This window comes from Sus scrofa, chromosome 17 (assembly GCF_000003025.6).
Source record: "Sus scrofa isolate TJ Tabasco breed Duroc chromosome 17, Sscrofa11.1, whole genome shotgun sequence".
NCBI classification, from domain to species: Eukaryota; Metazoa; Chordata; class Mammalia; order Artiodactyla; family Suidae; genus Sus; species Sus scrofa.
This window is the reverse complement of record NC_010459.5, coordinates 62,625,313-62,652,525: the sequence shown is the minus strand read 5'-3', so window position 1 is coordinate 62,652,525 and position 27,213 is coordinate 62,625,313. Positions and strand designations below refer to the sequence as shown.

Here is a 27,213-nt window from a genome sequence, read left to right as displayed (position 1 = left end):
AGTGCCCCCTCTCCCCAGAGACCCCACAGCCAGCCGAACCTCCACTGAAAGACACTCCGACAAAGTCACTTTAATGTCCCTGCTAAGGGGACTCCCCAAGACACACAGGTGGGCTCAACAGGCAGCCCCGGCTCCACTCGGCAGTGTCCACAACCTGCCCTCGGCTGGCAAGAAGGCCGCCAGGGGTCTGGCCTGGGGGCGAGCGGGCTCCTCTTCTTGCGGAGTCCCAGCTGCCGCAGGACAGCCTCTCTCCCGGGACAGTGGGAGCCGTGGAGGCGCGCAGGGCTCTAGAACTCGGTCATTTTCTTGTGGGTGTCTGCCTGGCTCTGCTCCCGCTGCAGGCCGGCCTCCTGGGCCCGGAGCTGCCCCAGCTGCCGCTGGGCCCCTGCCAACTTCTCCTGCAGCTGGGCCGCCGTCACGTTGTGCCTGGAGGGGGACCCGCTGTTCAGCGCTGCGGCTGGTCACCCTCCAACCCGCCCTCGAGCCAGGGCACGCTCTTGCCCACGGCCTGCGGGCTGGGTGCCCAGCGCGGGCCACACGTACCGGCCGGTGTTTCGGGCCAGGGCCTCCTGGATGCCGCGGATGGCGCGCTGGGTCTGCTCGATCCTCTCCTCGGTCTGGAGGAGCCGCAGGCTCAGGGCCCGCCTGGCACTCTTGCTGGCGTGGTACACCTCCTTGCCGCGCCTCCTCCCCGGGGGGGCTGCCCCGGCCTCCAGCGCCCCCGGAGCCCTGCCTTGCAGCTTCTCATTCAGGAAGTCGAACACGCTCCGGGGGGGTGGGCGGCCCCCAGGCCCACTCCCTCTGCCCCGGCGCTTCGGGGGTCTGCTGGCGCCAGCCTGGCCGCCGTGGCTCCGCTTCTGCAGGATCTCTGCACACTGGTCCAGCGACTTCCCTCGCGGCAGCACCACGGCGTGGATGGGTTCCACCCGGCCCTCCGCCTGCCGGCCCAGACCTGGGGGTACAGGGGGCTGGCACCGCTGCTGGAGCCCAGGCTGCAAGGCGGGAGCCCCTCACCTCCCGGGGCGGACACTCACCCTTGCCGAGCTCGTAGCCCATCTTGGCGAGGAGTTTGGAGCCGATGCCCCGAGTGTGCACTTCCCAGCCGGCGAAGGCGGGGCTGCAGGTCCCGGGGCTGGCAGCACTGGGCTCTACCACTGCAGGCATCAGAGGGCAGTGATTTGGCCCAGCTGGATGCAGAGCACCCCAGGCTCCAGCCAAGGTTAGCCCCAGAGCCCGGCTCTGGCCAGGGCCGAGACCCCGGCCCCTCTGGCTCCCTGCGGCTGGTGGCCCAGGGCTGTGGCAGCGGGAACAAAAGGCAGAGCCCAGCCCGCTCCATGCTTCAGGGCCACAACCTGGTCACCTGGGGACCCCTCTCCTGACGTCGCAGGAGGCAAGCACTGCCTCCGCAGCACAGAGAGCGCCTGTCGGCTCAGTCCTCCTCCATCGCCTGGGACAACAGGTCCCCCAGAGACACTCCGACCCTGGGCAGCGCCCGACACTGCCAGCCAGGCCTCCTTCCGGAAACTCTGCCGCCCCCGGCTGTTGCACACAGCCCCTCCTCCACCCTCCAGGCACCCAGGCCCTGAAGGAGCGCCCTCTGCGCGTCACGCATGCCGGTCCCTTCCTATGCGCCCCCTGCCCCCGTGGCTCGTGTGGGACCCCATGCCTTCTGGGCTTCTCCGTCTGTGGGGCTTCGGACCTGCCCCCCACGCCTGCCTGCGGGGCTTTCCTCCCGCCAACGCAGTCCCACCCCACCTCCCTGCTCTGGGGCCCCGAGCCGCAGCCACACCTCGCGCATAGCTGGGGTCGTCCGCGTCGCTGTTGTCTGAGTCAGAGGACCCCGTGGGCTCCGTGCGCAGTGGGGGTAGGATGCTGTCCCCTTCCACCACGGCCTCTTTCAACAGCAGAGAGTCAAACTTGACCGTGTAGTAGCCACTGTCCACATCTGGAGGGGCACCAAGGCAGCAGGTCAGCGGCTTTGACTCGTGGTAGGAGCCACACTGGACACTGGGAACAGGGTGGGGATGAGGCCAAGGGTGGCCTTGCTCCTCCTGGGCATGGAGTGGGGTCCCAATGCCCAACGACAGGAGGGGGCACCCGGGACTAACACTGTGACATGTGCAAGGGCTTCCCAGGAAAAGCCCCATCAGGGAGGCCCCTGGAAAGCCTCACCAGTGATCCGTGCTGGGTACCAGAGGCCATCCTGCTGCTTGGCCAGACACGCAGAGCCGGCCTGCAGGGAGCTCAGGTCCGGGTCCTGGAAAGGGCGCAGCTCGTCCACAGAGACCACCTGCCCGTGGGAGAACCTGCAGAGGGGACCGCAGAGTGTGGACTCAGAAACGGGCCGCCAGGGCCCATGAGAGGCCAGTCGACATGCCTGGGCGCTGCCCGGAAGAGAGGGATGGCCAGGGGAACAAGGGCAGCCACATGCACGTGCACAGATTGCACATGCCCGAACACGCCCACACACTGAGCACAGGCACATATGAATGCACTCATGCACAAACCCAGGCACACGTGTGCACACGCATGTAAACACCAACATGTGTACAGGCATACGTGCACACACCCACACAAAATACACATGTACAGCACACACGTGCACACTCTCTCACACACACATGCACAAGTGCACCTCTACGCACGTGCATACAGATGTGCACACAATACACACAGATACACAATCATGCATAGATGTGCACGCGCGCACACACAGCACATACACCCGTGTGCACACGCACACACCCGTGGTACATATGCACACGCGTGTGTGCACACACATGCATAGGTACCAGGCTCCCACTCTCAGGACAGACCCGGGTACCCCAGGGGCCAGGTGTTGGGAGCCATTCCCCAGCCTCCAGGCTAGTGCCACGAGGGGGCTGGCAGCCACCCTGTGATCAGAACCACCTGCTCCCACGGCCTCCTGGCAGACGCGGAGCCCAGACACTAACGGGCGATCAAGGCGCGTGTGTCCGCGTGTGTGCACAGGGCTGCCCTGGCTTCTAGGCATCCGTGAAACCAAGTGGACACCAGAACAGAGGGAGGAGGAGGAGGTGTGAGGACAGAGCGCGGCGACCTTTCACTCTGCCCAATCGCGACACAAAGGAACCACCCGCACATCTCCTCCGAGCCGCCACCATCTCGGGAGGAAGCCCTTCTAAGCCTCGAGGGCATCCGCTCCAGGACGGGGCACCAGCTGCTGGGCGCGGATCCGGGGTGAGAAAGGTGAGGAAAAGAAGGCATTTTCGTCATCTCCCGGGGGGCACAAAGCTGGCCTCAGACGCCTCCCGGGCAGGATTCGGTTCCTTCTCGCACCTGACTGTCCTCAGGCACCCAGGGCACTGCCAAAGATCAAGCGGCACCAGCAGCTGCGAGACCAGGCCCCACGTGTACTGCAGGGGACGCTGTGGGTGAAAAGCCCTGTTCATCTGAGGAAAGAGGCCTAAACCCAGGGTGCATTTGGCCCCTGCACACCCCACACCCCCCAACAAACCTCTCTGCAAGAATCCTCAGGAACACGAGAAGCCCTAAAATCCGGCAGCTTTCTTAACCGGGCAAGTGCTTCTAAGAAGCGGCCCCACGAAATAACAGTGAGGCGTTGCCACTGCAGTGCAGGAGCTCCCGAATCCGACTGCAGCGGCTCCGCTGCAGCTGCGGCTTGGGCTCCGTCCCTGGGCCAGGAACTTCCGTGTGCCGTGGGTGTGGCCGTAACTCAGCATCGTCTTCGTAATGACAATGAGGAGAGTCCCGCAGACTTAGCCACAAGCACCTTCACCAACATGAAAGACTCGGAAATAACCCACATTTCCAGCCATGGGGTGAAGGGCGAGCGTGGGAGGCCGGATGACCCGGGGCGGGGGTGGGGGGTGGGCGCACAGCCGGGAAGAGGCCCCCTCGCGCCTGCACCTCAGGCGGGACCGAGGCGTCTCACCGCCCAGTCGGGAGAAGAGGGACGACGGACGGCTTTCGTTCACGAGGACAGCGTTAAAGATGGGTTCCCCAAACCCGACCCCCCAACGACCCCCCACTATACTCGCCACACCACACTCCAGAATAAGTACAAACTGGAGCCAGAAAAGCAGTGTTTAGAAGGGTTCGACACCAGGGCGCAGCGTGGTTTAGCCCGGGAACGCCAGGGGGGTTCAACGTGGGCGACCCATCCAAGGAGACGGCGCCCGAGCGGAAGGCAGCGAAGAAACACCCCTTCACACCACGGACACAGAAGGATAACCGAAAACCCCGACACCCTCGCATGACGAAAACACTCCACAAGCCACGGGTAGAGGGAACTCCCTCAGCCTGATAAACAGCGTCTGTGGGGAACCCACAGCTGCCATCACACCCAGCGGTGAAAACCTGGGTGCTTCCCTAAGCGCAGGAGCAGGACAAGGACGGCTGCTCTTGCTGATCTCATTCAATACAGTACTGGAAGCCATTTAACAAGAAGGGAAATAAAAACCACCCCACCTGGAAGGGAAGAAGCAAAACTCCCTATTTTTTCAATGACACGGTTGCACACATAGAAAATCCTAAACAGGACACGCGGGCTTTAAAGGGTTAGCCTGCCAGGGCCCCCTTTGCCTGGCAAAGCAATAAAGCTATCTTTTTCTCCTTTATCCAAAAAGAAAGAAAGAAAAAGAGAAAGACCTAAATAATCCACAAAAAATCCTATGAATCAATGAACTCGGCAACGTTAGGGATACAAGATCAACAAATAAAAGTCAGTGGTGTTTAAACACACTAGCAACAAACAGTCTAAAAGTGACACTGATTTCATTCACGACGGTGTCAAAAGGAATAAAATACTTAGAAGCATATATAACCAGAGCTGTGGACTACACAACACCGCTGCAAAGAAATCAAAGACTTAACATAACTGGAAGGAGACCCCACCTTCAAAATTAGCCGACCTAAGACTGTTAGGACGGCAACACCCTTCAAGCTGACTGAGATACTCAGTGCAGTTCCTACCACAATTCCAACCATCTTTTACCCAGAGACGGACAAGCTGATTTTAAAACTCCCAGGGAACCGCAAAGGACAACCCTGAATACCCAGGACGACCTTAGGAAGAGGGAGCGGCAGAGGGCTGTGCACGTCCTGACCTGGAAACTCACCACAAAGGTACAGTCATCCAAACAGCGCCGACGGGCACAGACAGACGTGTGGCTCAACGGGGCAGACAAGACCCGAAAATAAACCCTCACGCACAACCGGCCGCTTCTCAACAAGGGTGTCACGACGATTCAGTGGGGAAAGGGAAAGTTTTTCAACGAATGGCGGTGGGAAACCAGACACGTGCATTCAAAGAACGAAAGGGGGCCTCAACACGTGATCCACAAGGGGGAAAAACCAAACTTTTCAACCATGTTTTATGTCACAACGGAATATTCAAGGAAAGTAGCGTGAGCCGAGCATCTTGGAGTCAACCAGACTGCTCCTGAAGAATAAGACACAGACCACTAGTCAACAGGCCAGAGCTCAGGACACCTCATTCCTCTGAGTCCTTCCCAAGGAATCTCCCAGAAAGTGAGTCAGACAACCAGAGGGACTCGAGAGACCCCAAGAGATGGGCTGGTGGTGAGCATGACACGCAGCGCTCCTTCTAGAAGGAAGGCTGAGACTAAGGCCTGACAGTAGGTCTCGCGCGATCCTGAAACCAGCGGGGGAGGGGGGGCCGCGTGCGGCAACACGTTTCTCCAACTTTCCAGTCATCACGACTCAAAGAGTGAGGACTGTGGTTCGGAGGGTCCTGGGCGTGTAAACTAGGGTAAAACACATCGATTCCCTGTGTCCCTGAGAACCAGAATCCTGGGGTAGAGAAGGAAACACCGATGTGACCCCAGAAAGATTGAGTAGAAACACCGCCGTCCTGGAGTCCTCCTGGCGCACTGGCTTACAGACCAGGCTCTGTCACTGCAGCGGCTCGGGTTCGACTCCCGGCCTGGGAACCTTCTCGTGCAGTGGGCACAGCCAAAAACCCCAAACCTCTGCCGTCCTTAGCCTGCAGGGAAAACATCAGTCTGAGTTCACAAGGCATTTGTCCCTGAAACTCTAAGTATTAGCACGTGTGTACACACCCTTACTCGGACACCAGGGTGTGGCCACCTGTGTTTCCTAGCTCTGTGTGCTGACAGGATCAAGGACAAGGAGCCCTCCGGGAGCCAAGGGTGTACCAGTGCCTGCCCTGCGGGCCCTGAAATACCAGCTCCCGTTAGGAGAACCCAGGGCTTCCTGGAGTCTTGGCTGCCTTCAGGGGTGGGCATGGCTGTGACACCCTCCCTCCCAGGGCCAGGCCGAAAGGGTGTGGAAGGGAGCCCACCTGAAGGGCCTCCCACTTGCCCAGGGTAGGACAACCGAAGAGTTTCAACAGAGATCAGAACTGAAGGGACTGCTGAGGTTTATCAAACAGTATTTAAATCCATTCGTCCATAAGGACATTACATATATCTAATAGCTAAAAAAATTTCAAAATAAAATAAAAGCTAGTTTATCATCTTCTCAGGATGAAAGGGAACCATTCCTTATCTTGGAAATCAGGTAAACGAAAGAGAAAAGCGGCCTTATCCTGTCTTTTCTAGATGAACCACACCACTAGGTGGCCAAATTGTCGATGAGGAAAGGCACCTCTCCAGAACGTTCCGGCTGGTAAATGAAAAGGAACTGAGGGAATTCCACAATCTCTTTTGGCGACCCACGCTGAATCAGTGCATCCCAGTGTTGAGCTTCCTGAGCAGCTGACATCACGGGAGGAAGGTGGTGCGAAGAGCACCTGGAGGCCTACACAGGTAGGGAGCCTGCGGGTGATCAAGTCCCTGGACCCAGCCAGCAGCTGGCAGAAAACAGGAACAGGCTGGCACGTGCCAGGGTTTCCCTGGCGGTGTAAGGGTCTGTTCCTTCACCAGTGAAACCGTCGGAGGAGGTCCAGAGAGGGGAAGGGCGTTCCCGCGGTGGACTAAGAACCTGACTTAATCCATGTATCCAGTAATCTAGTATCCACAAGGACACAGGTTCCTGCCCCGGCCTCGCTCAGTGGGTTAAGGAGCCGGTGTGGCCCTGAGCTGTGGTGTAGATCGCAGACGAAGCTCAGATCCTGCGTGGCTGTGGCTGTGGCGTAGGTCGGCGGTTGTAGCTCTGATTTGACCCCAGCCTGGGAACCTCCATGTGCCCCAGGTGTGCACGTAAAAAGACCAAAAAAGAAAGAAGCAAGCAAGCAAGCAAGCGGTACTCTTTACAGACATTTGTGTTTGCAAAGGACTTGTACCCGCCACAGACAGACGTGCCAAGTTTGTGATAACGAGACTCCTGGAGGGGGAAGGGACTGTGGCAGAGCAGTGGGTCAAAGGATGCTTCGACGTTACCTGTTTTATTTTATTTTTGCCTCTTGTTTTATTTTTAAAAGGAAATTTTCAGTAATTTTCAAAAAGAAATGCAAAGCAAATGCAGACCCGGTGGAGGCGGTGGCGCCTGCAGGCTGCGTGGGACGAGCCTAGAGCTGACACCGCAGGCCGCTCCTGTGAGGCCAAGCGACCACCGAGGCCACGGGACCCACGGCATCTGTGCCAGGCGAGGTGCTGTGTGTGAAACAGCGCCTGCCCAGAGGGAGCAGCACGTGGACGCGCAGACCCTCCCGAGGGACCAGGGGCAGACAAGATGCGGGCGCTTACTCCTCTGCCCCCTGCCCTGTCTGCTGGGGACACGCATGTGCAGGGCTCAGGGAGGCTTACGATTTGTGCCCTTTTCTTTACGTCCAGTCCACGTTCACAGGGCTTCGAGGACAAAGGAAAAGGGGGAAGCGTGCCGAATGCCTCTGGGCCCAGAAGGAAGCCACGAAGACATAAGAGAACCGAACGACTAGAGAGAGTCACGCGGGACTCTCGGCCACAAGAGGAAATTGCCTTGTAGCCATCTCCGTGACTCCTTTGCAAGGATGAAGTGAAGCGTCAGGTTAAAAGTTTCACGCTTAAAGAAACGACAACATAGCCACAGCGACTGAGGAGACTGGGGTGTGAAAACGTTATTGTCTTAAGCTTGGTAGGCGTGACAATGACACTTTCTTACGTCCTTAGAAGGCCTTCAGCAGTGAGATGAGTGCATCCTGAAGAACACGGACATGAAAACCCCGGTAAGTTCCACAATTTGCTTTTTTTTTTTTTTTTTTTTTTTTGTCTTTTTGCCTTTTCTAGGGCCGCTCCCCGCAGCATATGGAGGTTCCCAGGCTAGGGGTCGAATCGGAGCTGTAGCCACCAGCCTACGCCAGAGCCACAGCAACGGGGGATCCGAGGCGCGTCTGTGACCTACACCACAGCTCACGGCAACGCCAGATCCTAAACCCAGTGAGCAAGGCCAGGGATCGAACCTGCAGCCTCATGCTTCCTAGTCGGATTCGTTAACCACTGCGCCACGACGGAACTCCTCTACAATCTGCTTTAAAAGTCTAGGAACAGGTGAAACAAGATTGGCAAAATACTGACAGTCCACAAAACCCCAGAAGTGGGGGGGTGGACGGTTGTTCTACCTCCTTCAATGTCCTGGATGCTTGACAATTCCCATAACATAAACAATCTTCAGAAGTCTCCCTTTGAAGAATAAAAACTAGTGCCGGGGGGGGGGGGGGGGGGGGCCCCATTCTTTTCATCATCCGCACCTCCTGATGTACCCCGAAAATCCGAGCAAACAGCTGGAGGAGAGCATCTGCTGCAAGAACCCCCTGGCCCCCAAAGAGCTCTTCTTCTCAGCACCCTGCTGGGCGACGAAGGACAAAACTCCAAAACACAGCGGGCCAACCCCAACCCTGAGCGCAAGCCCCCCACCCCAGAGGCCGCAACCCCAGAGGCCGCAGGGGGAGGCAAGGCTTTACCTGCAGTTCTCCTGGAAACGGCACTTCCCCTCCAGGAAGAAGGGGCAGGGCTTCAGGGACTTGTGAGTGGGATACAGATAGAGCACTCTCACGCCCGGGGCGCCGTCCTCCGCCTGCTCTGTGCCCACGATCATGGCGTTGTGATACTCCAGGGTGCCCCACGGGCTGTAGTAGGGGGCGTTCACCTTCCTCCCACTCAGCTCGGCCGCGTCTTCCTCGTCCTCCCCCTCTTCCTCCTCTCCAGGCTCCGAGGGGTCTGGCCCTGCCTCGTCCTTAGGAACAGTCTCCAATTCGGCCCGGGGCGCTGCTGGCACCTCCACCACCTCGGCGATGGCCTTCTGGAAAGCCACGTACTCCGCATCTTCCGGGGCTGGGTGCTCTCCGTCCAGCGTGGCCAGCAGCTTGCTCTTCCTGACGGACACCAGGCTGGCCTCTGTGAGCTCGATCAGCTCCTTCAGGTCCCCCTGCAGCTGGCGCAGGTCCGCCAGCTCCGAGGGATCCAGGCCGGCGCCCAGGGCCAGTTCCACCTGCCGCAACTGCGCGTCATAAGTCCGGAGGGCGGCCTGCAGGCTCTCCTCGTCCATCCTGCCAGGAGGGGCTGGTTGTTCGGCCAGGCCGCGGGGTTGGGGTGGGTGTTCTGGGTCCTCCCAGGGGAGGCGTGGGGGCCACAGCTGCGGGGAAGAGAAGCCAAATGAGCCTGGGACGGGCCACCGCTGCGAGGCTGGCCCTGGGCGGACAGCCCGCGGAACCGTGAGCTGCCCCCCTCCCGTCTGGGCCAAGAGAGGTTTCCAGCTCCGATCCGGCGAGCCAGAGCCGGCTCTCGGCCTTGGCCCCACAGCCGCAGCTCCCTTCTCAGGCGCCCCGGGGCGCTGCCGTAGGCTCTTCCGAGGTCTCCGCGCCTCAGCCGGGTGCCCCGGCCCACGCCCCGCGCACCCCCGCCCCGGCTCAGCCCGTCACCTCGCCACGCCCCAGACCCTCTCGCTCCGGCCGGGCCCTCCTCCGCACGGTCTCCCGGCCGCCGCCACAGACGGCCCGGCGGCCTCGGCGGCCCCAGCGGCCCCGCGCCCCGCTTCCGCCCTCGCAGCCGACAGGCACTTCCGCCCTCGCGCCGCCACCGCCGGAAGTGCTTGGCGCGGGGGCCGCCGGGACGGTTCCGCCCCTCCCCGAGTGGCCGGCCCGCGTCCCGTCGGGCGTCGCGCGGGGTCACCGCGGGGTCGGCGCGGGGTCGGAGGGTCAGGCGCCGCAGCTCCGGTGCCCTGGCGGCTCCCCCACTCCGGCGTCTCCCCGGCTTCGCGGCCCGGGCGAGCGGGCGGGCGGGCGCAGGTAGGCCGGGGCGGGCGGGCGGAGCCGCACGGCCACTCGGGGCCGCCGCCCGCCCCCACGCGCCCTCCTCTGAGGGGCGCCTGCGGCCGTCTTGGCCCAGGGCCGTCGAGGAGACCTGGGCGGAGCGAAGCCCGGAGGGAGGCCGGACGTGGGAGCGAGGGTGCCGGCAGCGCCGGCCGGGTCGGGAGCAGCTGCGGAGGCGCCGGCGGCAGTGCCGGGCAGAGAGGAGGCGGGTCGGCAGGGCCCGGGGCTCCAGGTCTGAGCGGACAGCAGGCCGACAGACCCTTCTGCCGCTCGGGGAGGCGGGGTGCGGGTCGGATCGCCGGTGACCGATCGCTGGTCTCCGCGCAGGATGTACACGCTGCTGTCCGGCCTGTATAAGTACATGTTTCAAAAGGACGAGTACTGCATCCTGATCCTGGGTCTGGACAATGCCGGGAAAACGGTACGTGCCGTCAGCGCCCCGCGCCCCCCGCCCCGAACGTGGTACTTTTGGTATCACGCATTTAGCTGCGTGTTGTCCAAAGATCCCAGCCCCCTCTAAGACCGGGGGACGGCTGGCACCGGCTGCCTTGATAGCAAAACGGTGTGCTGTTTTGCTTTGTCTTAAAGGAATAGGCCCAAGGAGGGAAACTTGAGAAACAGGCCGGAAAACCATTCCAGCTCCTCTCTCCTGCCTCTCTCTCCCTCTCCCCGCAGACCTTCTTGGAGCAGTCAAAAACCCGCTTCAACAAGAACTACAAGGGGATGAGTCTGTCCAAAATCACCACCACCGTGGGTCTAAACAGTAAGGGGGTTTCTTGAGGGCTGCGGGCTTGGCGGGCAGACCCCTGAGGGTGCTGTGATGGCCACAGGCCTGCAGGCAGGCAGAGCACCAGAGAGCCCCTCCCCAGGAGGGCTGGGAGGTGGGGTGTCAGGGACCAAGGCCACAGCCTCTCCTGTTTTCTTCTCGCCCAGTCGGCACAGTGGACGTGGGCAAGGCTCGCCTCATGTTCTGGGACCTAGGGGGGCAGGAAGAGCTGCAGTCTTTGTGGGACAAGGTAAGAGGGGGGTGGCCACACAGGCTCCCGGCCTGCCTCTCGCACCGTCCCTCCCGGGCCACCTTGGTCTCTCCCTGCCTTTCCTGGGCTCACCTTCTCTCCTTGCGGTCAGCAGCTTGGCTCCTGAGCCGCCCTGTGCTGTCCCAGTGCCCAGGGCGCTGTCCCAAGAACAGGGACATGCTGGGTTCCAGGCTTAGCGATGTTATGGCTACTCACCACAGGACGAAACAGAGGATGGCCGAGGGGCAGACGTGGGGAAGACACAGCGCCAGTGTGGTGCTCGGCCTCAGCGCCGGGGCCTGAGTTGCCATGTGTTCCGGCTCAGGACCTGTGCTCCCGCAGGGGACGTGTCCTCCAAGGCCCACAGCAGCCACCTCCGCTTTTGATGGAGGTCTGAGTCCTTCCTCCGACCTCCACATGGGGCTCTCCTCCCCACACAGCCCAAGGCCAAGTCAGTGGGTCCAGCAGAGAGGACAGAATGGGCCTCTTCCCTCAGCCCCGCCCAGGGGACGCCCACCCAGGGTGTGGCGCAGCCCAGTGCTGGGGCGCAGACGCGCCCATCCCAACACTGGCTGGTGGCCGGGTGCTCAGGACCTGATTTCTGGTTTGACGCTCGCAGCAGGTGCCCAGTCACTTTTTCCTCGTCCCCCAAAGGTGTCCTCCCTAGCCTGCCTTCCATCCAAGTGGGCGGTTTCTGTCTCGTGGTCAGAACGTCACTGACAGGTCCTCTGAGGCCATTTAAGTGGGACAAAGGCAGAGTCAAGCCAGGGGCTGTTTGTTCAAGTCCTCGACCCACATGGGAGCAAAACTGGTCCTGAAGTTCCGTCACAGGCTGGAGTCTCCGGAGCAGAGGCTACCTTGGGGATTGGGGTGCAGGATATCCTGGGGATCAGCACCAGGGGGCGCTGGGGACTCGGGACTGGGCACGGCAGGGGCGTCTCGGGCAGCTGCCCCACGTCAGGCCACGCTGGCCAGGACTCCATTCCCTTGGCAGGTCCCCACAGTGGGCCACCCTGGGCAGCTGTGACAGGGTAAGGTGCATCAGAGTGGGTCCTGCAGGAGGTAACACGGGCCACGCACTGGGTGCAGTGCCCGCCATCAGGCAGTGAAGCCACAGCCCGTGGCAGGTGCACACTCCTTTCGCTCCTCCGCCTTGGGGGTGGCTTCTGCCAAGGAGAAGCTGGCTTGGTGGCTGGTTGTGACCCCCTTCTGTCCACTTCTTTTGGCCCGGTGGCCTCATCACGAGGGGCTGAGCCCTGATCGTCGAGCCTGCCGTCTCTGGTGGACCCTGAGTTTCTCATATGCTCCCCAACTTCTGAGTGCAGTGGGTGCCCTGCCTGCTGCCAGCAACAAGGTGTGGTCGCCCCTGGCCATGGATGGGGCTGCCTGACATGCCTGGGAGGCAGTGGGGGGGTTGCCACTTGGCTGGTGAGCGGGGGGCCACGGGGTGACCACACACCAGCCCCCACTGAGTCTCTGGGAGGGTGGAAAGCTGGGCTTCTGCTCCCACCCTGGCTCCCAGATGTAGTGTCCTGGGGCCTGCCCTGTCCCCACGCTGCCCAGCACCACTGCACCAGCATCATGTCGGGTGGCCGATTGTTCCCCTCTGGCAGATGGCTGGCGACCTTCACCCCCACCTGCTGCCCTCCGCTCACGCTGTGTGCTGCTGCCCACATGGCAGCTTGTCTTGCACTGGACGGGGGCCTGTGGGGCGGGGGGGGGGTGTCCAGATCCCTGGCTTTCCAGCTGGGACAGAGCAGCCAAGAAGCAGTCAGGCTTCAGGGCGTTTCTGTGCCCCTATCTCACTGGGGTGGAAGGCAGACTTGCCCGGCGCCTGCTCTGTGTGTCTTTCCTGCCGGGGTGCTGCCATTCACCCCCCCACACCCTGGGCCCTGGGGCTGGGGGCTGTCAGAAGGCCCAGGGCCGACCACCCTCCCAGTGCTAGTCCAGCCCGGAGCTCGCTGACGCCGGCACTGCTGTCCCACACAGGGGACACGGCTGCTTTAATGGGCTAGACTTGCCCCTCGGCGGCCTTCCTGTGGCTTTTCTGTGGCTTGCCAGTGGCACACCCGTCAGGCTTGCCGCCCCTACTGGCACAAGGGACCCTGCTCCTGCACTCCCACCCCAGGCCTGCACTGAGAGCTCCTCCCTCCGGGGCCGCTGTCAGGCCAGCGGTGGCAGGCGGGTCTCAGGAAGGGCCTTAAAGTGGACTTTCCAGCGCCACCCAAGGCTCTGGGGCCGCACCTCCTCTGTGCCCCACCCCCGGGGCAGCGGCCTGGTGCCCGCGGCTCAGCACCCTGTCTGCTCCTGCCCAGTACTACGCGGAGTGCCACGGCGTCATCTATGTCATCGACTCCACGGACGAGGAGAGGCTGTGCGAGTCCAAGTGCGCGTTCGGTGGGTGCGGTGGCCGGGGCTGGGTGTGGGCACAGACTGGGCCGCGCCAGGTCGGGAGGGGAGGCGGGAGACAGGGACCGGGGGCCCTCTGGGCAGAGGTAGACAGGGTGGGTGTTCACTGCCACCTCTCTGCCCGCCCCAGAGAAGATGGTCACAAGCGAGGCGCTGGACGGTGTCCCCATCCTGGTGCTGGCCAACAAGCAGGACATTGAGGTGAGCCCCCACGTCGGGGGACAGGGCTCCCTGTCCCAGAGGAGGGCCGCTGCCTTCCTCAGACACCCCGAGCCTGCCTGAGGTCTCCTCCTGCTGCCTGGCGCCTTCAAGCCACTGGGGCGGCAGTGCCCTCTTCTCTGCGCCCACAGGGTCAGGAGCCTCCCACTGGGCACCCAGAGCGACCCCAAGGTGGGGCTGGCACTGACCCTGACTTGTCTGCTGCCCTTAAGCCGTGTCAGCCTCCCCCCCAGAACCACTGGTCACCAAATTTGCCTGCCGAGGCCAGGCTCAGCTGCCCAAGGCTGTGCGGTGACGGTCCCTGGGCCTGTCTCTGGAGCACCCGTGTCATGGCTGCCAGGGTGCCTCTCAGACCAGGTGTGGTCCACCCACTGTTGCGCCCCTGCCACCTGCGCCTCTGAGGCCACTCACCCGGCAGGGCCCCTCCCAGATGGAGGAGCCCCAGGGTGCCCTGCTGCTTGGCACGCCTCTCCTGACCGCCTCGCCTCCCCCAGACTTGCCTCTCCATCCCCGACATCAAGACCGCATTCAGCGATTGCATCTCCAAGATCGGCAGGCGCGACTGCCTGACCCAGGCCTGCTCGGCCCTCACGGGGTGAGTGGGGGCCTGGGCCCGCGCACCGGGGTCCGCGGCCGGCCCCGCCTCACGCCCGCTGTCCCCACAGCAAGGGGGTGCGCGAGGGCATCGAGTGGATGGTGAAGTGCGTGGTGCGGAACGTTCACCGGCCACCGCGGCAGCGGGACATCACGTAGCGCCTTGGCCCGGCCCCGGAGGAGCTCCTGCCGGCACCGCCGCCGACCCTGGGGGCTGGTGCGCCCTGCCCTTCGGTTTTCCACCTGCTGTTTCCTCGAAAACAAACTTTCCTCTATGTCCAGAAGAGCATAGGCATCCAGGGGCTGCTTCTCCTGAGGAGGCCAGGCCGGGTGCCGCTGCAGGGTACCACCTGACCCGCACCCGGCCTGGCCTCTACCCTGAGGCCCAGGGTGGGGGCCCCAGGTGGGCCCATGGTGGTAACCTGCTGGGCAGTGGGGTTGCTAGGGTTGTTGGGTATGGCTCCCAGGGCTGCTCCCAGCTTTGTGCCCGTGGAGGAGTCTGCTGGGGCCACGGGTGTCCTCAGCCTCTGCCTCTGGAGGGGGGCTGGGGGCTGCTCTCAGCTTGCGGGGGGCCTGGCCCTCAGCCCTGCCAGGAGCAATCTGCCTATGAGGGCAGGTGCCTGCTTTGCGGGGTTACCACCTGATTGCGACTCCCCCTCCAGGAGGGTAAAGCTCTGTGGTCTTGGGGGGTGGGCACCCACCTAGATGACCAGTTACTAGCTCAGGGGTGCTGGGAGCCTGGGCTGGTGCTGTGCTGGGCCTCTTCCCACCGAGGGGTGGGGGAGGGTCAGAAACCCTTTCCAGGCCTCTGCCCAGGAGCAGAGACCCTCCCACATAGGGCCCAGGGGTGTGGGCAACACCCAGGGAGCCTGGCGGCCTCGTGTCTGAGGGTCACATCCCCCAGATGCGCCCCCCTCCCGCTGCGGGGCCTGGGCTGCGTTGGGAAAGGGGTGAGTCAGGACTGGGGCTGGGGACCAGCTACAGGTGAGGTGACTCACAGGAGTGGGCTGTGACCCTGCCTCTCCCTGGGGCTCAGGCTGGGGGCTCCCCGGCTGGCGGAGGGGTGGGGGGGCTGCCAGGGCTGGGAGGCCGGGGTTGATGAGTCAAGCTCTTATCTGACCCTGCCCCAGAAGGGAAAGGCCTCGTTTCCCAGAAAGCCGCAGGGACACGCTGCCCGGCCCGGAGGCGGGCCCCTTCTGGGAAATCCCCGGGCGGCTCGGCGGGAGGCGCCGCCACCCAGGCACGCCTGGCACGCCGTCCTACCCCCTGCCGGCGCCCCTCGGCGGGAAGGGCCCCGGAACCGGCTGCCCGCCCCCGCCCTGCCGTCCCCCAGGGCCCTCCCTTCCTCGAGGGTCGGTGCAGATGCTGCCGGAGGGAGGGGCCAGCGGCCCCCGAGGCGCCCAGGTGTTTCCCCCACCAAGTGTGCCCGCCGCACCCCAGACTCCACACTCCTTTAGGAATCGGCTTTATAAAAATAAAGTTAGCGCCGCCCGAGCCGGGGCAGAAGCCTCCTTCGATGCGGCACAGGGGGCGCTGGGACGGGGCGCGAATAAATAACGGGGAGGGCGCTCAGCGCGCCCGGAGGAAGCGCGCGCGGACTCCGCGCTCCAGCCCCGGCAGCCTGGCCGTGCGCAGCGCCGGCAGCAGCCGCGCCACCAGCGCCCCGGGCCGCGCCTCACGGAGCTCCGTGAGCTGTCGCAGCAGCCTGAGCTGCAGGGCCGCGCGGTCCTCCCTCGGCGGCGGCGGACTCAGCGGCCCTGGGCCGGCGAGGGCCTGCTGCAGCCGCAGGAGCCTCTTGGAGGACAAATCCTGGAAAGCTACGAAGTCGACGACAGCGCGCTCGCACTCCTCGGTCCCTGCAGTGGGGGTGGGGGTGGGGGTGGGGGAGTCGGTCAGGCCGAGCGCGGCCGTCTGGGCCCCGGGCAGGATGGGCTGGAGGAGGAATCCCTGCCCGTCTGGCTTCGCCCACCGAGCCGCGCCCGAGGGTCAGGGCATCCGCGAAAGAGTCGGCCAGCGAGGGGGCGGGGCTGGCGGGCCAACGCGGGGAGGGAGGTGCGATGCTAAGGGACCCGCCACCTTCGCTGCAGCGCGACCTCGCAGAGCCGTTTCAACCCTCTGCACCTTGTTTCCCAAGGTGGGTGGGTCACGGCATCACCCGCTGGCGCCGCAGTCCTCAGTCGAGTACACTCCCCGGGCCACCCCCCCACCGCCCGAGGCTCCCGGACCCCTCGACCCCGCAAAGCTTCTGGAAGCCTTTCCCAAGAGCCAGGCAAGGCCTGCGCCCCAGGGCCCGCCTCGGGCGAGCCTGACAGCCGCGCCCCCCCCTCCGCTCACCCGGCGCCCCCCGCTCCAGCGAGCCGAGTGGGAAGCCCGTGCAGTTGGTGCACAGGGCGTCGTGGAAGGAGGAGCCCGGCACGTTGACGGCCAGGCCCACGGCCGTGCAGTTGCGGTGGGGCCGGCACTGCTCCGAACTCGAGCTGCTGTCTGAAAAGGTGCCCGGGGGGCACGCCTGGCACTGCGTGTTCTGGCTGGGGGTGCCTGAGAACGAGACAGGGAGAACGGGGTCAGGAGAGCCGGGTGCTCCTCGCCGGGCGCAGCGCCGGGCGGGGCGACCCCCACCCCCGCACCCACCGAGGGCCGCCACGCCGGCGCCAGGCGGGCAGGGCGCGTGCTCCAGGCAGAAGCCGGCATGCGCGAAGAAGCCGGGGCGACAGCGGCAGACGCGGTTGTGGGTGGCCCCGCACGGCCGCGCCTCCTCCTCGCGCTCCCCGCAGAAGACGTTGCAGTACCGGCAGCGCTCCAGGTAGTTCCAGAACTGCGTGTAGTGGCGCGGCGGGCACGCGTCGCACGTCGTGGGGCTGTCCGGGCCACAAGGCCGCCGCACGAAGGTGCCCGGCGGGCACTGGCCACACACCAGCCACTCCCCGGTCTCCGCGTCCCGCCACGGGTAGGTGGGTGCGTTCGCCGCCTCCCCGCGCGCTGTGAACGCCAGCAGCAGGGCGGGCAGCGGCCACGGCCACGGCCACGGAGGGGCCCTCATGGTCTGGCTGCTGCGGCGGCGCCGGCGGCCGGACCGCGCGTCCTATAAGGGCCGGGCTGGCCACGCCCCCGCGGAGCCCCTCCCCTCCCCGCCCGGGGCAGCAACTCCCTGCCTGGGGGGGCGGGGGCGGGGGAGAGCGGGCTTTGTCCCAGGGGATGCCCCCTTCTCCCCAGAGCGGTCCTGGGGGGGCCCCGGCGCCCCCCCCTCTTCTGGACAAAGTGGGACAGAGGCGCTGGAGTCCCCTCCCCTGAAACCAGGTCGGAGACAGACTGCCCAAAGGCCCCATCCTCTCTGGCGCCCTCCAACCCCACCACCAGGCCCAGGCCACACAGACCCCGTCCACCCCTGTAGTGCCAGCAACTTTATTAAAGCCCTGTCCCCTGAGTAACACGGGCCCCTAGAAGGTCCCCCAGAGAGGAGGAACAGGGTGGCCTCCCTTCCTGCTCTTGGGATCAGCTGGGCCCCACCCGCAAGCCAGGGGCCAGGGACCTTCTGGGGAGGCACCTTCCTTCCTGTGGCCTGAGGCAGCTCTGGGGACGCTCTCAGGGGGGCCCCACGCTCACTGCACTGGCCTGTCAGGTGGGCTCTTGGCCAAGCGGTTTCTGGTGTCAGGCCCACCCGCAGCCCACAGGCGAGTGTCCAAGCTGTGCCCCAGGGAGAACAGCCTCAGCCCCCACCGACCCCGCAGCAGGAGGGTCTCCACTGTCACTGGGGCTCCGACCAGAACACCTGTGCGAGGCTCTGCTTTCTGGTGGCAGCGTGGCAGGCCGGGCATGACCTAGAGACCTGCGGACACACAGAGGGCGCTGGACACCCCTGCAGACCCCACTGCTCACCTCCCCAGCCCAGCCTGCGAGGCAACGCCTGTGGGGACAGGGCCACGGCCACAGGGTCTGGCTGCCGACCTGGAGGTGCTGTCGCCAGCAGGCCTGGCAGCAGTGGAAGTCACAGGAGGGGCACTGGAAAGTGACCACGTCGTCTGCCCTGCAGTGGGGACACACCAAGCCCACTGCGGGGGGCCCTGACATGAGCACCAGGCCTGCTCGGCCAGCCCCGCCGCCCACAGCCCCTGCCACAGGACCTACCCCACTGCGGCTGCGCCTGCCCGCGGGGGGGAGTGGGGGGCCGGCTGGGGGGCCCCGCAGCCCCAGCCGGCCTCTGTCTAAAGAAGGCGGAGATCTTCCTCTGGGTCTTCCCCGGTGTCTCCGGTGGTGGGGCGCCTGGAGACAGGAGGGAGGCGTCCTGGGGGCCCGGGCGCTTCACCACAGCCCACCCACCCCACCTGCCAGGGCTGGGTGGGGCTGCGGCGGACAGGGCAGCAGGGGTGCGGGCAGGGCCCCCCTACCTGGCCCGGCGGCCCCGGGGGCGAGGTCAGGAGGCCCGGCAGGGCTTCCTTCCTGGGACTCTGGCATCCGGGAGCCCGAGACCGCGGCAGCCTGGCCGGTCAGGTCGGCGCACGTCTGCCGGAAGCGCTGCTTGTGATGCGGCCGAACAAACATGCCGAACCCTGTGGAGAGAAGAGCGCCCTCAGGCCGGGCCCCAGCCAGCCCAGCCCGCGGCCAACCCTCCCGGCCCTGCCCGCCCCGGGCCACTTGCTCTGCAGCAGAGCCAAGTCCTCGGGCTTCGAGGTGGTGAGTGCGGCCACCACGGCCAGCGCCTTCTCGAAGTCGTCATCCCGCTTGTAGGTGGTCAGCGCTGCCACGAGCTGGCTATAGCCTGCGGCCCCCAGGGCCCTGCGGGCATCGGCCAGGTAGGCGCTTACGGCCGGGGGGCCCCGCTTCTTTGTTCCAGGGGCTCCAGACCCCGCTTGCGGAGGGCGGCCAGGGTCTCCTGGTGGGAAGGTAACACGTCTTGGTGCACTAGCTTCCCAGGAAGTCACTGTGGGGGTGCAGAAGCAGAGCGGCCCCCAGGAGACTCCCCACCCGCCCCCGGCCCAGGCCCAGGCACCTTTGGGGAATGGCCCGGAGGCCAGGTGGGGCCGGCCCTGGTTCAGGTGCGCACTGGAGTCCAGCTGCCCGGCTGCAGCCTGGGACAGGGTCAGTGTGGGGTCGGGCTCCCTCCGACCTGCAGACACGAGGAGCTGCCCGGTTGGTACCTGAGGCTCTAAGCATCCCCCCACCCCCGGGGGGGGGGGTCCATCCCAGGGGAGACGGGGCCTCACAACTCTCCGGAGACCACTGCAGGCGGACCCTGGCACCGGCCCCACCTGACAGGTCAGGTGGAGGGTCAGGACTGTGGGGGTGGCACCAGGACCCCCAGCGGGGCCTCAGTCCAACAGGGGAGCAGAAGAATGGCTCAGGCCAGAATCCCCAGTCCTGGGGACCCTGTGACACCTGTCCTCGGGGAAGCTCTGCTCACAGGTGTCCCTCAACAAACAGGATAGCAGCTCCCAGGCTCTGGACCTGCAGGGCGGCCCCCTCTAGGCAGGGACCTGTCCACCTCAGAAACCGGGAGGTGGAGCCACGGGAGGACCTGCCCCAAGAGCCAGCCGCCACCCCTCCCACAGGGCCTGCGTTGGAGGGTCCCACCCGGGGATCTACTCACCACTGGGGTCCAGGGCTGGTCGTGCCCCCTGCTTCTGGGGAAGGCCATGCTCGGCTCCAGAGCTGCAGTCTCTGCCCGTCAGCTGGAGACAGACCTGCTCAAACTGCTGCTTGTGGTGGGGCCGCACGAACTGACAGAAGCCTGGCGGGGGAGGAGGGTTGGGGCCCGCGGGTTCCAGGGGCTAAAGTGACCACCTGGACGGAGGTGCCAGGACAGGGGTCCTCCCCCGCCCCGTTTCTGGGGAGCAGGTCAATCCCGGATCCCGGTGGCCCCTTGCCCCACAGCTGCACCACGGCCCCAGGGTGGGACCCCCAAGGGGGCAGCCTCTGCAGGCCAAGGCACCTCGGAGCAGGCTGTGCTTCTTGGGGTCCTCGGCAAAGAGGGGGCCGAGTCGAGTCGCCAGGGCTGCCAGGTCGTCGGAGCTCTTGTAGTCCCGCAGGGCCCGGGTGAAGGCATCGAAGCTGGCCTGGCTCAGCGCCTGCTTCACGGCTGCCATGAACAGCTTGGCCCTGCCCGTCTCCGCACAGGCTGCCGGCTCCTCCTGCTGACACAGACCCGGTGTCCCCTCAGGCGCTGCAGGGACAGCGAGCTGCCATTGGGGGCTGCTGGGGAGGACGCCTGGCAGGCCTGGCCTGGCTGGGGTCGCCAAGGGCAGCCAAGAGGAGCCGGCAGGAAAGCCGCTGGGCCTCTGCCCGCAGCAGACTTACTGCCTAGGCCGGGCTCCTGCACCTCTGCCAAGTTCCCCGCGCCCACAGCAGAGCACCCCGGGCTCGGGGGACACTCAGCTCACAGCCAGGGACCCTGCTCAGCCTGACGGGACGTCAGATGGCCCCGTGCTGCACTTGTGCTGCACCCCCAGCCCTGACCCCGAACCCTCGACAAGAAAGCGTGGAAACCAGGCCAGACAGGTCCAGGCTCCCGGGCTGCCCTCTGAGGCCCCAGCCGTAGCACCCAGGCCACTTCCTCCGTGTCAGCCCCCTGGGCACCACCCGGCTCTTCCCAGAAGCCAAGGGAGCTGGACAAAGGCAGTGGCATCTGGGGCTTTCCGGACGCTTCTGGAATGTAACACAGTTACTTTTGACTGCTTGCATCCAAGCCTGGGAACACCACGCTCTCCACGCACAGGCACGTCAGCATCCACACTGGCGCCAAGAGCCCGCCCAGCCCAGCCCAGCCCAGCCCAGGGGAGCCTGCCTGGCTGCAGGCCCCACACCAAACCTGCCTGAAAGGCTAGGGCCTGGCCCGCCTGCCTGTGAAGGCAGCAGCTTCCATGGAAGGAGCCACAGGCCTGTGTGGACCCCTCCACACCACCAAAAAGCAACGTGAAGGGCCTGAGTCTGACCCCAAGTTTGCAGGACTCCAAAGTGTGGAGGAACTGGCCCCAGGTGGCACCGCCCAGGCGCCCCAGGAACGGGAAGGGAGGGGACAGCCCAGGGCTGAGGGCAGCTGCTCAGGCAGGCTCTCGGGAAGCCCCGTTGTTTCAGAGTCTGCGCAGCTGGTTTTTTGTTTTGTTTTGTTTTTGCATTTTAGGGCCCCATCCGTGGCACGTGGAGGCTCCCAGGCTAGCGGTCTAATCAGAGCTACAGCTGCAGGTCTGCACCACAGCCACAGCAACGCGGGATCCGAGCCACGTCTGCAGCCTACACCACAGCTCATGGCTGGATCCTTAGCCCACTGAGCCAGGGCAGGGATCGAACCCGCCTCCTCATGGATACTAGTTGGGTTCTTAACCACTGAGCCAGTGGGAACTCCTGGGCAGCTCCGCAATGTCCTCCCAGTAACAAAGTAGACAGGGAGGGGGTCCGTGCAGACCAGGCCCCAGCGCAGCCTGAGGCCTGGGCTGGGAGGGCGGCGGCAGGACCCACACAACAAGCAGCTCAGCCGTCAAGAGGAGAGTCCAGCAGAGACACAGAGGGGCGACACAGGCAGTCCCGTGCCTGCCCGAGGCCCTGCCCCCACCCCCGGCCCCCTGCCCACACTCCTGGCTCCAGCATGCCTCCTGGCAGCCGGCTCAGGCCTGTGGGCAGGTCGGGCCGCTCACACCTCCCTCTGCTTGGTTGGGGGCCGTCAAGAGCCACAGCGGCCGGGGGCTGCCCCCAGACCTCCCGCCATGTCTTGGCGATGATGCACATACCGGGCCACTGACCAGCCTGACCTTCTTCCTCTTGCCTCTCTGTTCATCCGCTGGTCTCTTCTCACGAGGGGCCAGGAGAGTGGGACAGTGTGCCTGAGGGTGACACAGTGCGGTCTGACCCACGCCATCAGGGCCCCAGAGCCATGACACTGCCCCGGGCCGGCAAAACCCTCGCCCCGAGCAGAGAAGCAAGCGTGAGAGCAGGTCCTGGCTTCAGCTCCGCAGTCCCTGGAAGGCACCGATGGGGAGGGGACAGGACGCGCCTGTGAGGCAGCAGTGCCCTCCAGAGCCCAGCAGGAAGCAGGGAGCTTTGGCTCAGGGCTGAATTATGGGCTTCTGGACAAAAGCCCTAGGCCAGAAGGTCCTGAGCGCGGCTCAGGCTCCCAGAAAGGCCAGCCTCAGGCTGACTCCCCAAAGAGAACCGCAGAGAGCGCTGGGAGCGTCCTCTGAGGGCCTGGGCGGGCGCACAGCACTGCCAGGCATGTGCTGAAGCCCCAACCACCCTGCCAATGGGGGGGCGTATACGGGGTGAACACGCACACGGAGCCTGAGACCAGGCAGGCAGAGCCACCCGTGTCCCCTGCCTCCAGGGAGCTCGGCACACGCACCTCCTCCTCCCCGGGGATGGCCTTGTCCCCAGGCCCCTCGGCCAGCTGCTCGCTGTGCTCCAGGGCGGCCAGCAGCCCCCTGGGCCTGCACTGGGCACGGACCGCCTCCTGCTCATACTCCACGCACAGGCTGCCCTCGGCATCCGCGGTGACTGGCGAGCCTGCGGGGACACACGTGTGGGCAACGTCCGCCAGAATGCAGGGCCCCAGCTCCGGTCGCCAGGCCCACCCAGCATGCCACCAGCCTACTGAAAGTCACCCGCCCTCTGCCCTGGGGGCCCTGCCAGCCGTATCGCCCAGCCACACGCACCCGAGTGTCTCTGTCTCAGGCTCGGGACGTGCACGTCGAGACTCATGGCCTTCCTGGTGGGGAGGGGGCTGGGGGACATGGCCACTGCCGCAGAGCCCTCTTCTGTGCCCAGACCCGGGACAGCAGCCCGGGGCGCCAGGAGCGACATCTAGACGGTCAGAGGTGGTTGAAGGTCCCAGCCGGCCCCGCCCCCCCCAGGCGGCATGCGGGCACACCCAGCTTGGGACTCACAGTTTTCTGAGCAACTCGGAAGAATTGGGCCACGTCTCGGACGACGTGGCCAAAGCTGTCATACACCTTGACGTGTGGGCGCACCCAGGAGGGCAGCTGGGCTCTGGCATCTGGATAGGCGAACCTGCGCAGGGGCCATCAGCGGGGAGCCCCTTCTACCCTGCAGCCCACTCCAGGGAGACGGGCCCAAGCAGAGAACCGGCACCCAAGGCACAGGCGACCCACCTGTGGTCGCAGAGGAAGACGGCCCCGTAGTCATGGCGATGCCGGATCACCCGCCCGATGGCCTGGTTCACAGCCCTGGACGCCTGCTGCCGGTACCAGTCATGCCCGGAGAGGAACTGCGGGGCAGGAAGGCTCGGTCACGGGCCCTCGAGCACCTGCCCGCCCCGCCCCCAGCTCGGCATCTCACCTGGCCCGCGGCCCCGCCCTGGCCCCTCATCTCATCCAGGAACTGCATCTTGAGGACCACCCGGGGGTCCAGGCGTGGGGGGTACGGGAGACCCGTGACCATCACTCCACGGCCATTCGCGTCGGCGAAGTCCAGCCCCTCGCTGGCCTGGGGAGCAGTGGGCACACTCTTCCTCTGTCTCCACGCTGGCCTGGGGCCTTTCCCCAGGGTCCACGTGGACCGAGACCCTCAGCCACACACCCCCAGGGACACGCAAGGTGGGAAGGCCCTCCAACCTGGAGCCAAGAGGTCCTCAGAACCTTCTCCATCCTGCCCACCCCCGCCCAGGGCCAGCCCCAGCCGGGACCAGCAGGGCCCCACCTCCTGTTTGCAGGAAGCAGGTGACCGGCCTTTCCCACCCACACTGAAGCCCCCAGGTCACAAGGCCTGAGCCCCGCAGGCATGGACACCGGCTGGGGAGGACGGGCCAGGCGCGTTGCACGTGGGCAGCGGGGCCTCACCTTCCCCCGGCACACAGCCAGGAAGGCCGCCCCGCTGGAGCCTGGGGCAGCAACTCTGGCATAGTAGGCAGCCATCACCTGGAAGGAGAGGCTGGTCAGCGGCCTCTGGCCCCACCCTCCACGAGCGAGACCCCACGATCACCCTCTGAGATGAAGCACTGTCCCAGCCGGGAGGGGACCAGCGGGCTTCAGAAGCTGCCTGGTGGCACGGGTTCCCAGGCGGGCCTGGACCCAGCACCCAGAACCCGCTCGCTTTCCTGGAGACACGGCCGAGAGGCTGGTTGTGAGGGGAATCCTTGCTTCCTGCCACCCTCTTAAACCCGGGGGTCTGCAGCCACAGTCCTTGTACTGAAACTAAACGGCCAGCAGGACCCCGGCCACACCCCGCCTAGAGCTGGCCGGAGCCCATCAGGGATGATGGCAATGAGGGCAGCGTGGGGACAGGGGCGCCCCAGACCCCGGACCTCCGAGAAGCCTCCTTTGCTCCGTGGCTCCACAAACAGAGGTTTCAGGGCCTCCAACTTTCTGGTGAAGTCGCGGGCCTGTGGGAGGAGGCGGGATGCTGTCACGCCTTCTCAGACAAAGGCACACGCTCGGGCCTGGCCAGACCCTTGGCCATTTGGGGCTCCCCTCCCACCCCAGGACCCTGGAAAGGGGGACGCACCTGCCAGAACTCCAGGCTCTTCTCCATGACCGGGTAGGAAGGGAAGAAGACCAGGAGCCCGTGGGGGACCACGCGGGCGATGTTGCCTGCAAGCACGGCCTTGGTCAGGGGAGGGCACCCGCAGGGGCCCCGTGGCCCCCCCAGGGGACGGGGCAGGGCAGCGCGGAGCCGGGGCGGAGGCCCGGGCTGAATGGCACGGCACTCACCCAGCGCTTTCCCCAGGGAGGACAAACACTCGTCAGAGAACCTGCGGGGAAGCAGGAGGCTGCTGCCAGGAGGGTCCCCCACGCGGCCCGCCCGCCTTGCCCGCCAGGCCCCTACCGTTTGTCGAAGGCGGAGCTCAGCTGGGCCCCGTCCGGTCCTCTGGGGATGACCCCCACCCAGATCTGGTGCTTGTCGATGACATGTGGGTTCTCCAGGAAGACTGGGAAAGGGCTGGGGCAGGCAGAGGCGGGCCCTGTGAGGTCCTGAACCCCCGGCACCCTGGCAGCACGGGGCAGCCGGTGCTAGTCTGGGGCTCCCCGGGGGGCAGGGGGCACAGGGCAGCACTTACATCTGCATCTCCAGGGCAAAGGAGGACACAGGGGCCAGCGTGCCGCTCGTGAGGATGAGGGTACGGACGCCCTGGCGGACCAGCTCTCGCATGCTGTGGCCGGGGCTAAAGCACCAGTAGCTCAGCACCTTCCCTGGGGGGACGAGTGTGAGGCTGACTGTGGGGCCCCCGGCACCTCCTGCAGGCAGCGGCCCTCCCACAGGCAGCACTGGGCCCCTAGGGCTGTGGGCACAGGGTTGCGTCGCGGGGTCTCCGGGGCCAGGAGCTGAGCCTGTGGTTGGGTTCTCCGTCAGGGGTCCCAGGAGCAGGAAGCAGCCCCCCAGCACCCTGTGGCAGTGGGGGTGATGCTGAGGTCACCTCCAGAGAGGACAGCCTACCCCGAGGCCACAGGTCCACAAGGCTCAGGACATGAAGAGCCAGCTCCCTCCTCTGACTGTGGCTGGACTTCGAGGAGGGAGGGGCACAGGCCCGCGTCCCCGCCCATCCCCACTCCCCTGGAGGCAGGAAGCCAGTGGTGACCTCCAACACTGGCCTGGCCCTCTGGACACGCCTCCCTTCCTGCTGACTGCCAAGGGCTCCGAATCGGGAAATTGGAAGAGCAAAGCAGATTGCTGTAACTGCGACCAGGGTCAAGGCCATGCCACAGCTCAGCAGGAGCACTCCCGCAAAAGAAGAGGCCTCTTGGGACCAGAGAAGCCTCTTTCAACCACTGGGCAGTGCCTGCCCCCGACAGGAGGAGGGCGCGGCGGGCACAGGCCCACACCGTCACGGGCCAGTCCTGCACCAACAGGGATGGGAGGGACCACAGACAACCCTGGGGGGCCCAGGAGCCCGGCCTCAGGGTGCTCCCTGGGCCGCCTCTGTGGGGAGGGATCTGAGGCCAACCGCTCGTGGAAGCTCTGGGCAGGCCCCAGGCTGCCAGGCCCCTCACAGGTCTCCCCCTCCGACAGCGCTGACTCTCACGGAAAGAGAGCTGGACCGGCCAGCGGCCAGAGCCCACAGCTGGACGGAGGGCCACGCCCAGGTCAGGGGGCGGCGCGCCCCAGCCCCCGAGGGGCGCACCTTGCTTTCTGGCCGCTGTGGTGTTCCAGGCATCTGACCGCTGGGCGGTCCTCCGGGGCCCAGCATCAGGGTGGATGTGCACCTGCAGAGGAAGAACGGACGGGTGTCCTGAGGCCACCCCCCCGGGCCCACCCTGGGGGCGGCCCCCACCTTGTAGTTCTGAGACCCCAGCCCCGGGGCCCCCACCCTGGGGGTGGCCCCCACCTTGTAGTACTGAGACCCCGGCCCCGTCGCTGACCCGGGGCCGCCTTCGGCAGGGTCCGCACTGAACACGCTCTGGAAGCAGAGATTCAGGACAGAGTCAGCAGGACACCCCGGTCCCAGAGAACACAGCAGAGGCTGCCTCTCCCGCTGAGTCACCCCCACACAGAGGATGCTCAGGGGGCCCTGCTCCAAGCCGAGAGGGTCTCGCAGCTGGACCTCAGGCCCAGGAGCAGGAGCCACCTGTCCCTCTGATCCTCAGCGGTCCCGCTGCGCTGCCGGGCGCGTCCTGGGCAGCCAGGCCCAGGTCAGAGGCCCGCCCTCCCCCCTCTCCCCAGGGCTGGGTCAGGGGCCAGGCGGAAGGAACTCAGTTTCCTCCCTGAAGTAACAGGGTAAAGCTAAGCCCACGTCGAACAAGTAGAACTGTACCCTCAGCCAAAGCACCAGGCCCAGAGAGAACCACAGGACGCGTACACACTGGGGGAGAAGGACAAAACACAGGATGT

At 65.3% G+C, this 27,213-nt stretch overlaps 4 protein-coding genes across 17 annotated transcripts in view; 1 reads left to right on the top strand and 3 right to left on the bottom strand.

Moving 5' to 3' along the window:
• On the bottom strand, positions 48-11,538 carry ZGPAT (zinc finger CCCH-type and G-patch domain containing). 3 transcript variants are annotated; one of them, XM_021078374.1, is made up of 7 exons: positions 11,443-11,538; positions 8,864-9,534; positions 2,173-2,306; positions 1,790-1,945; positions 1,035-1,154; positions 544-952; positions 48-426 (listed from the first exon to the last, which is right to left on the bottom strand). In XM_021078374.1, exons 2-7 carry the CDS (start codon positions 9,445-9,447, stop codon positions 288-290), a joined length of 1,542 nt encoding a protein of 513 aa, XP_020934033.1. In that variant the 5' UTR covers positions 9,448-9,534; positions 11,443-11,538; the 3' UTR covers positions 48-287. The 3 variants fall into 3 exon arrangements, with proteins under 3 accessions (XP_020934033.1, XP_020934032.1, XP_020934031.1); XM_021078373.1 differs by lacking the exon at positions 11,443-11,538 and adding an exon at positions 9,838-9,959; XM_021078372.1 differs by lacking the exon at positions 11,443-11,538 and adding an exon at positions 9,821-9,949.
• On the top strand, positions 10,041-15,942 carry ARFRP1 (ADP ribosylation factor related protein 1). 5 transcript variants are annotated; one of them, XR_002340160.1, is made up of 8 exons: positions 10,041-10,186; positions 10,538-10,631; positions 10,886-10,973; positions 11,144-11,226; positions 13,542-13,623; positions 13,771-13,836; positions 14,349-14,449; positions 14,520-14,538. XR_002340160.1 is itself a non-coding variant. In XM_021078377.1 (8 exons), the coding sequence occupies exons 2-8, from the start codon at positions 10,539-10,541 to the stop codon at positions 14,605-14,607; spliced, it is 606 nt and encodes a 201-aa protein (XP_020934036.1). In that variant the 5' UTR covers positions 10,041-10,186; position 10,538; the 3' UTR covers positions 14,608-15,942. The 5 variants fall into 5 exon arrangements, 4 of the variants coding, with proteins under 4 accessions (XP_020934036.1, XP_020934038.1, XP_020934037.1 ...); XM_021078377.1 differs by having other exon boundaries at positions 13,766-13,836; positions 14,520-15,942; XM_021078378.1 differs by lacking the exon at positions 10,041-10,186 and adding an exon at positions 10,221-10,442 and having other exon boundaries at positions 13,766-13,836; positions 14,520-15,942.
• Positions 15,006-17,502, bottom strand: TNFRSF6B (TNF receptor superfamily member 6b). Its single transcript, XM_021078376.1, has 3 exons — positions 17,080-17,502; positions 16,783-16,986; positions 15,006-16,304 (listed from the first exon to the last, which is right to left on the bottom strand). Exons 1-3 carry the CDS (start codon positions 17,486-17,488, stop codon positions 16,018-16,020), a joined length of 900 nt encoding a protein of 299 aa, XP_020934035.1. The 5' UTR covers positions 17,489-17,502; the 3' UTR covers positions 15,006-16,017.
• RTEL1 (regulator of telomere elongation helicase 1) overlaps positions 15,898-27,213 on the bottom strand; it is a 24,785-nt gene continuing 13,469 nt past the window's right edge. For 4 of the 8 annotated variants that reach the window (XM_021078363.1, XM_021078371.1, XM_021078370.1 and 1 more), the window contains 22 exons: positions 26,711-26,782; positions 26,507-26,588; positions 25,445-25,577; positions 25,213-25,326; positions 25,098-25,138; positions 24,892-24,977; positions 24,692-24,769; positions 24,228-24,305; positions 23,728-23,874; positions 23,541-23,656; positions 23,316-23,439; positions 23,085-23,232; positions 22,775-22,935; positions 22,167-22,259; positions 20,375-20,576; positions 20,033-20,173; positions 19,436-19,552; positions 19,085-19,318; positions 18,834-18,995; positions 18,574-18,708; positions 18,394-18,497; positions 17,835-18,274 (listed from right to left, as the gene is read on the bottom strand). In XM_021078363.1, coding sequence (XP_020934022.1) covers positions 18,194-18,274; positions 18,394-18,497; positions 18,574-18,708; positions 18,834-18,995; positions 19,085-19,318; positions 19,436-19,552; positions 20,033-20,173; positions 20,375-20,576; positions 22,167-22,259; positions 22,775-22,935; positions 23,085-23,232; positions 23,316-23,439; positions 23,541-23,656; positions 23,728-23,874; positions 24,228-24,305; positions 24,692-24,769; positions 24,892-24,977; positions 25,098-25,138; positions 25,213-25,326; positions 25,445-25,577; positions 26,507-26,588; positions 26,711-26,782 — 2,649 coding nt within the window. In that variant the 3' untranslated portion in view covers positions 17,835-18,193. Of the gene's footprint in view, positions 16,305-16,782; positions 16,987-17,079; positions 18,275-18,393; positions 18,498-18,573; positions 18,709-18,833; positions 18,996-19,084; positions 19,319-19,435; positions 19,553-20,032; positions 20,174-20,374; positions 20,577-22,166; positions 22,260-22,774; positions 22,936-23,084; positions 23,233-23,315; positions 23,440-23,540; positions 23,657-23,727; positions 23,875-24,227; positions 24,306-24,691; positions 24,770-24,891; positions 24,978-25,097; positions 25,139-25,212; positions 25,327-25,444; positions 25,578-26,506; positions 26,589-26,710; positions 26,783-27,213 lie in introns of those variants that run through there. The other 4 variants (XM_021078364.1, XM_021078367.1, XM_021078366.1 and 1 more) reach the window with 4 other exon arrangements.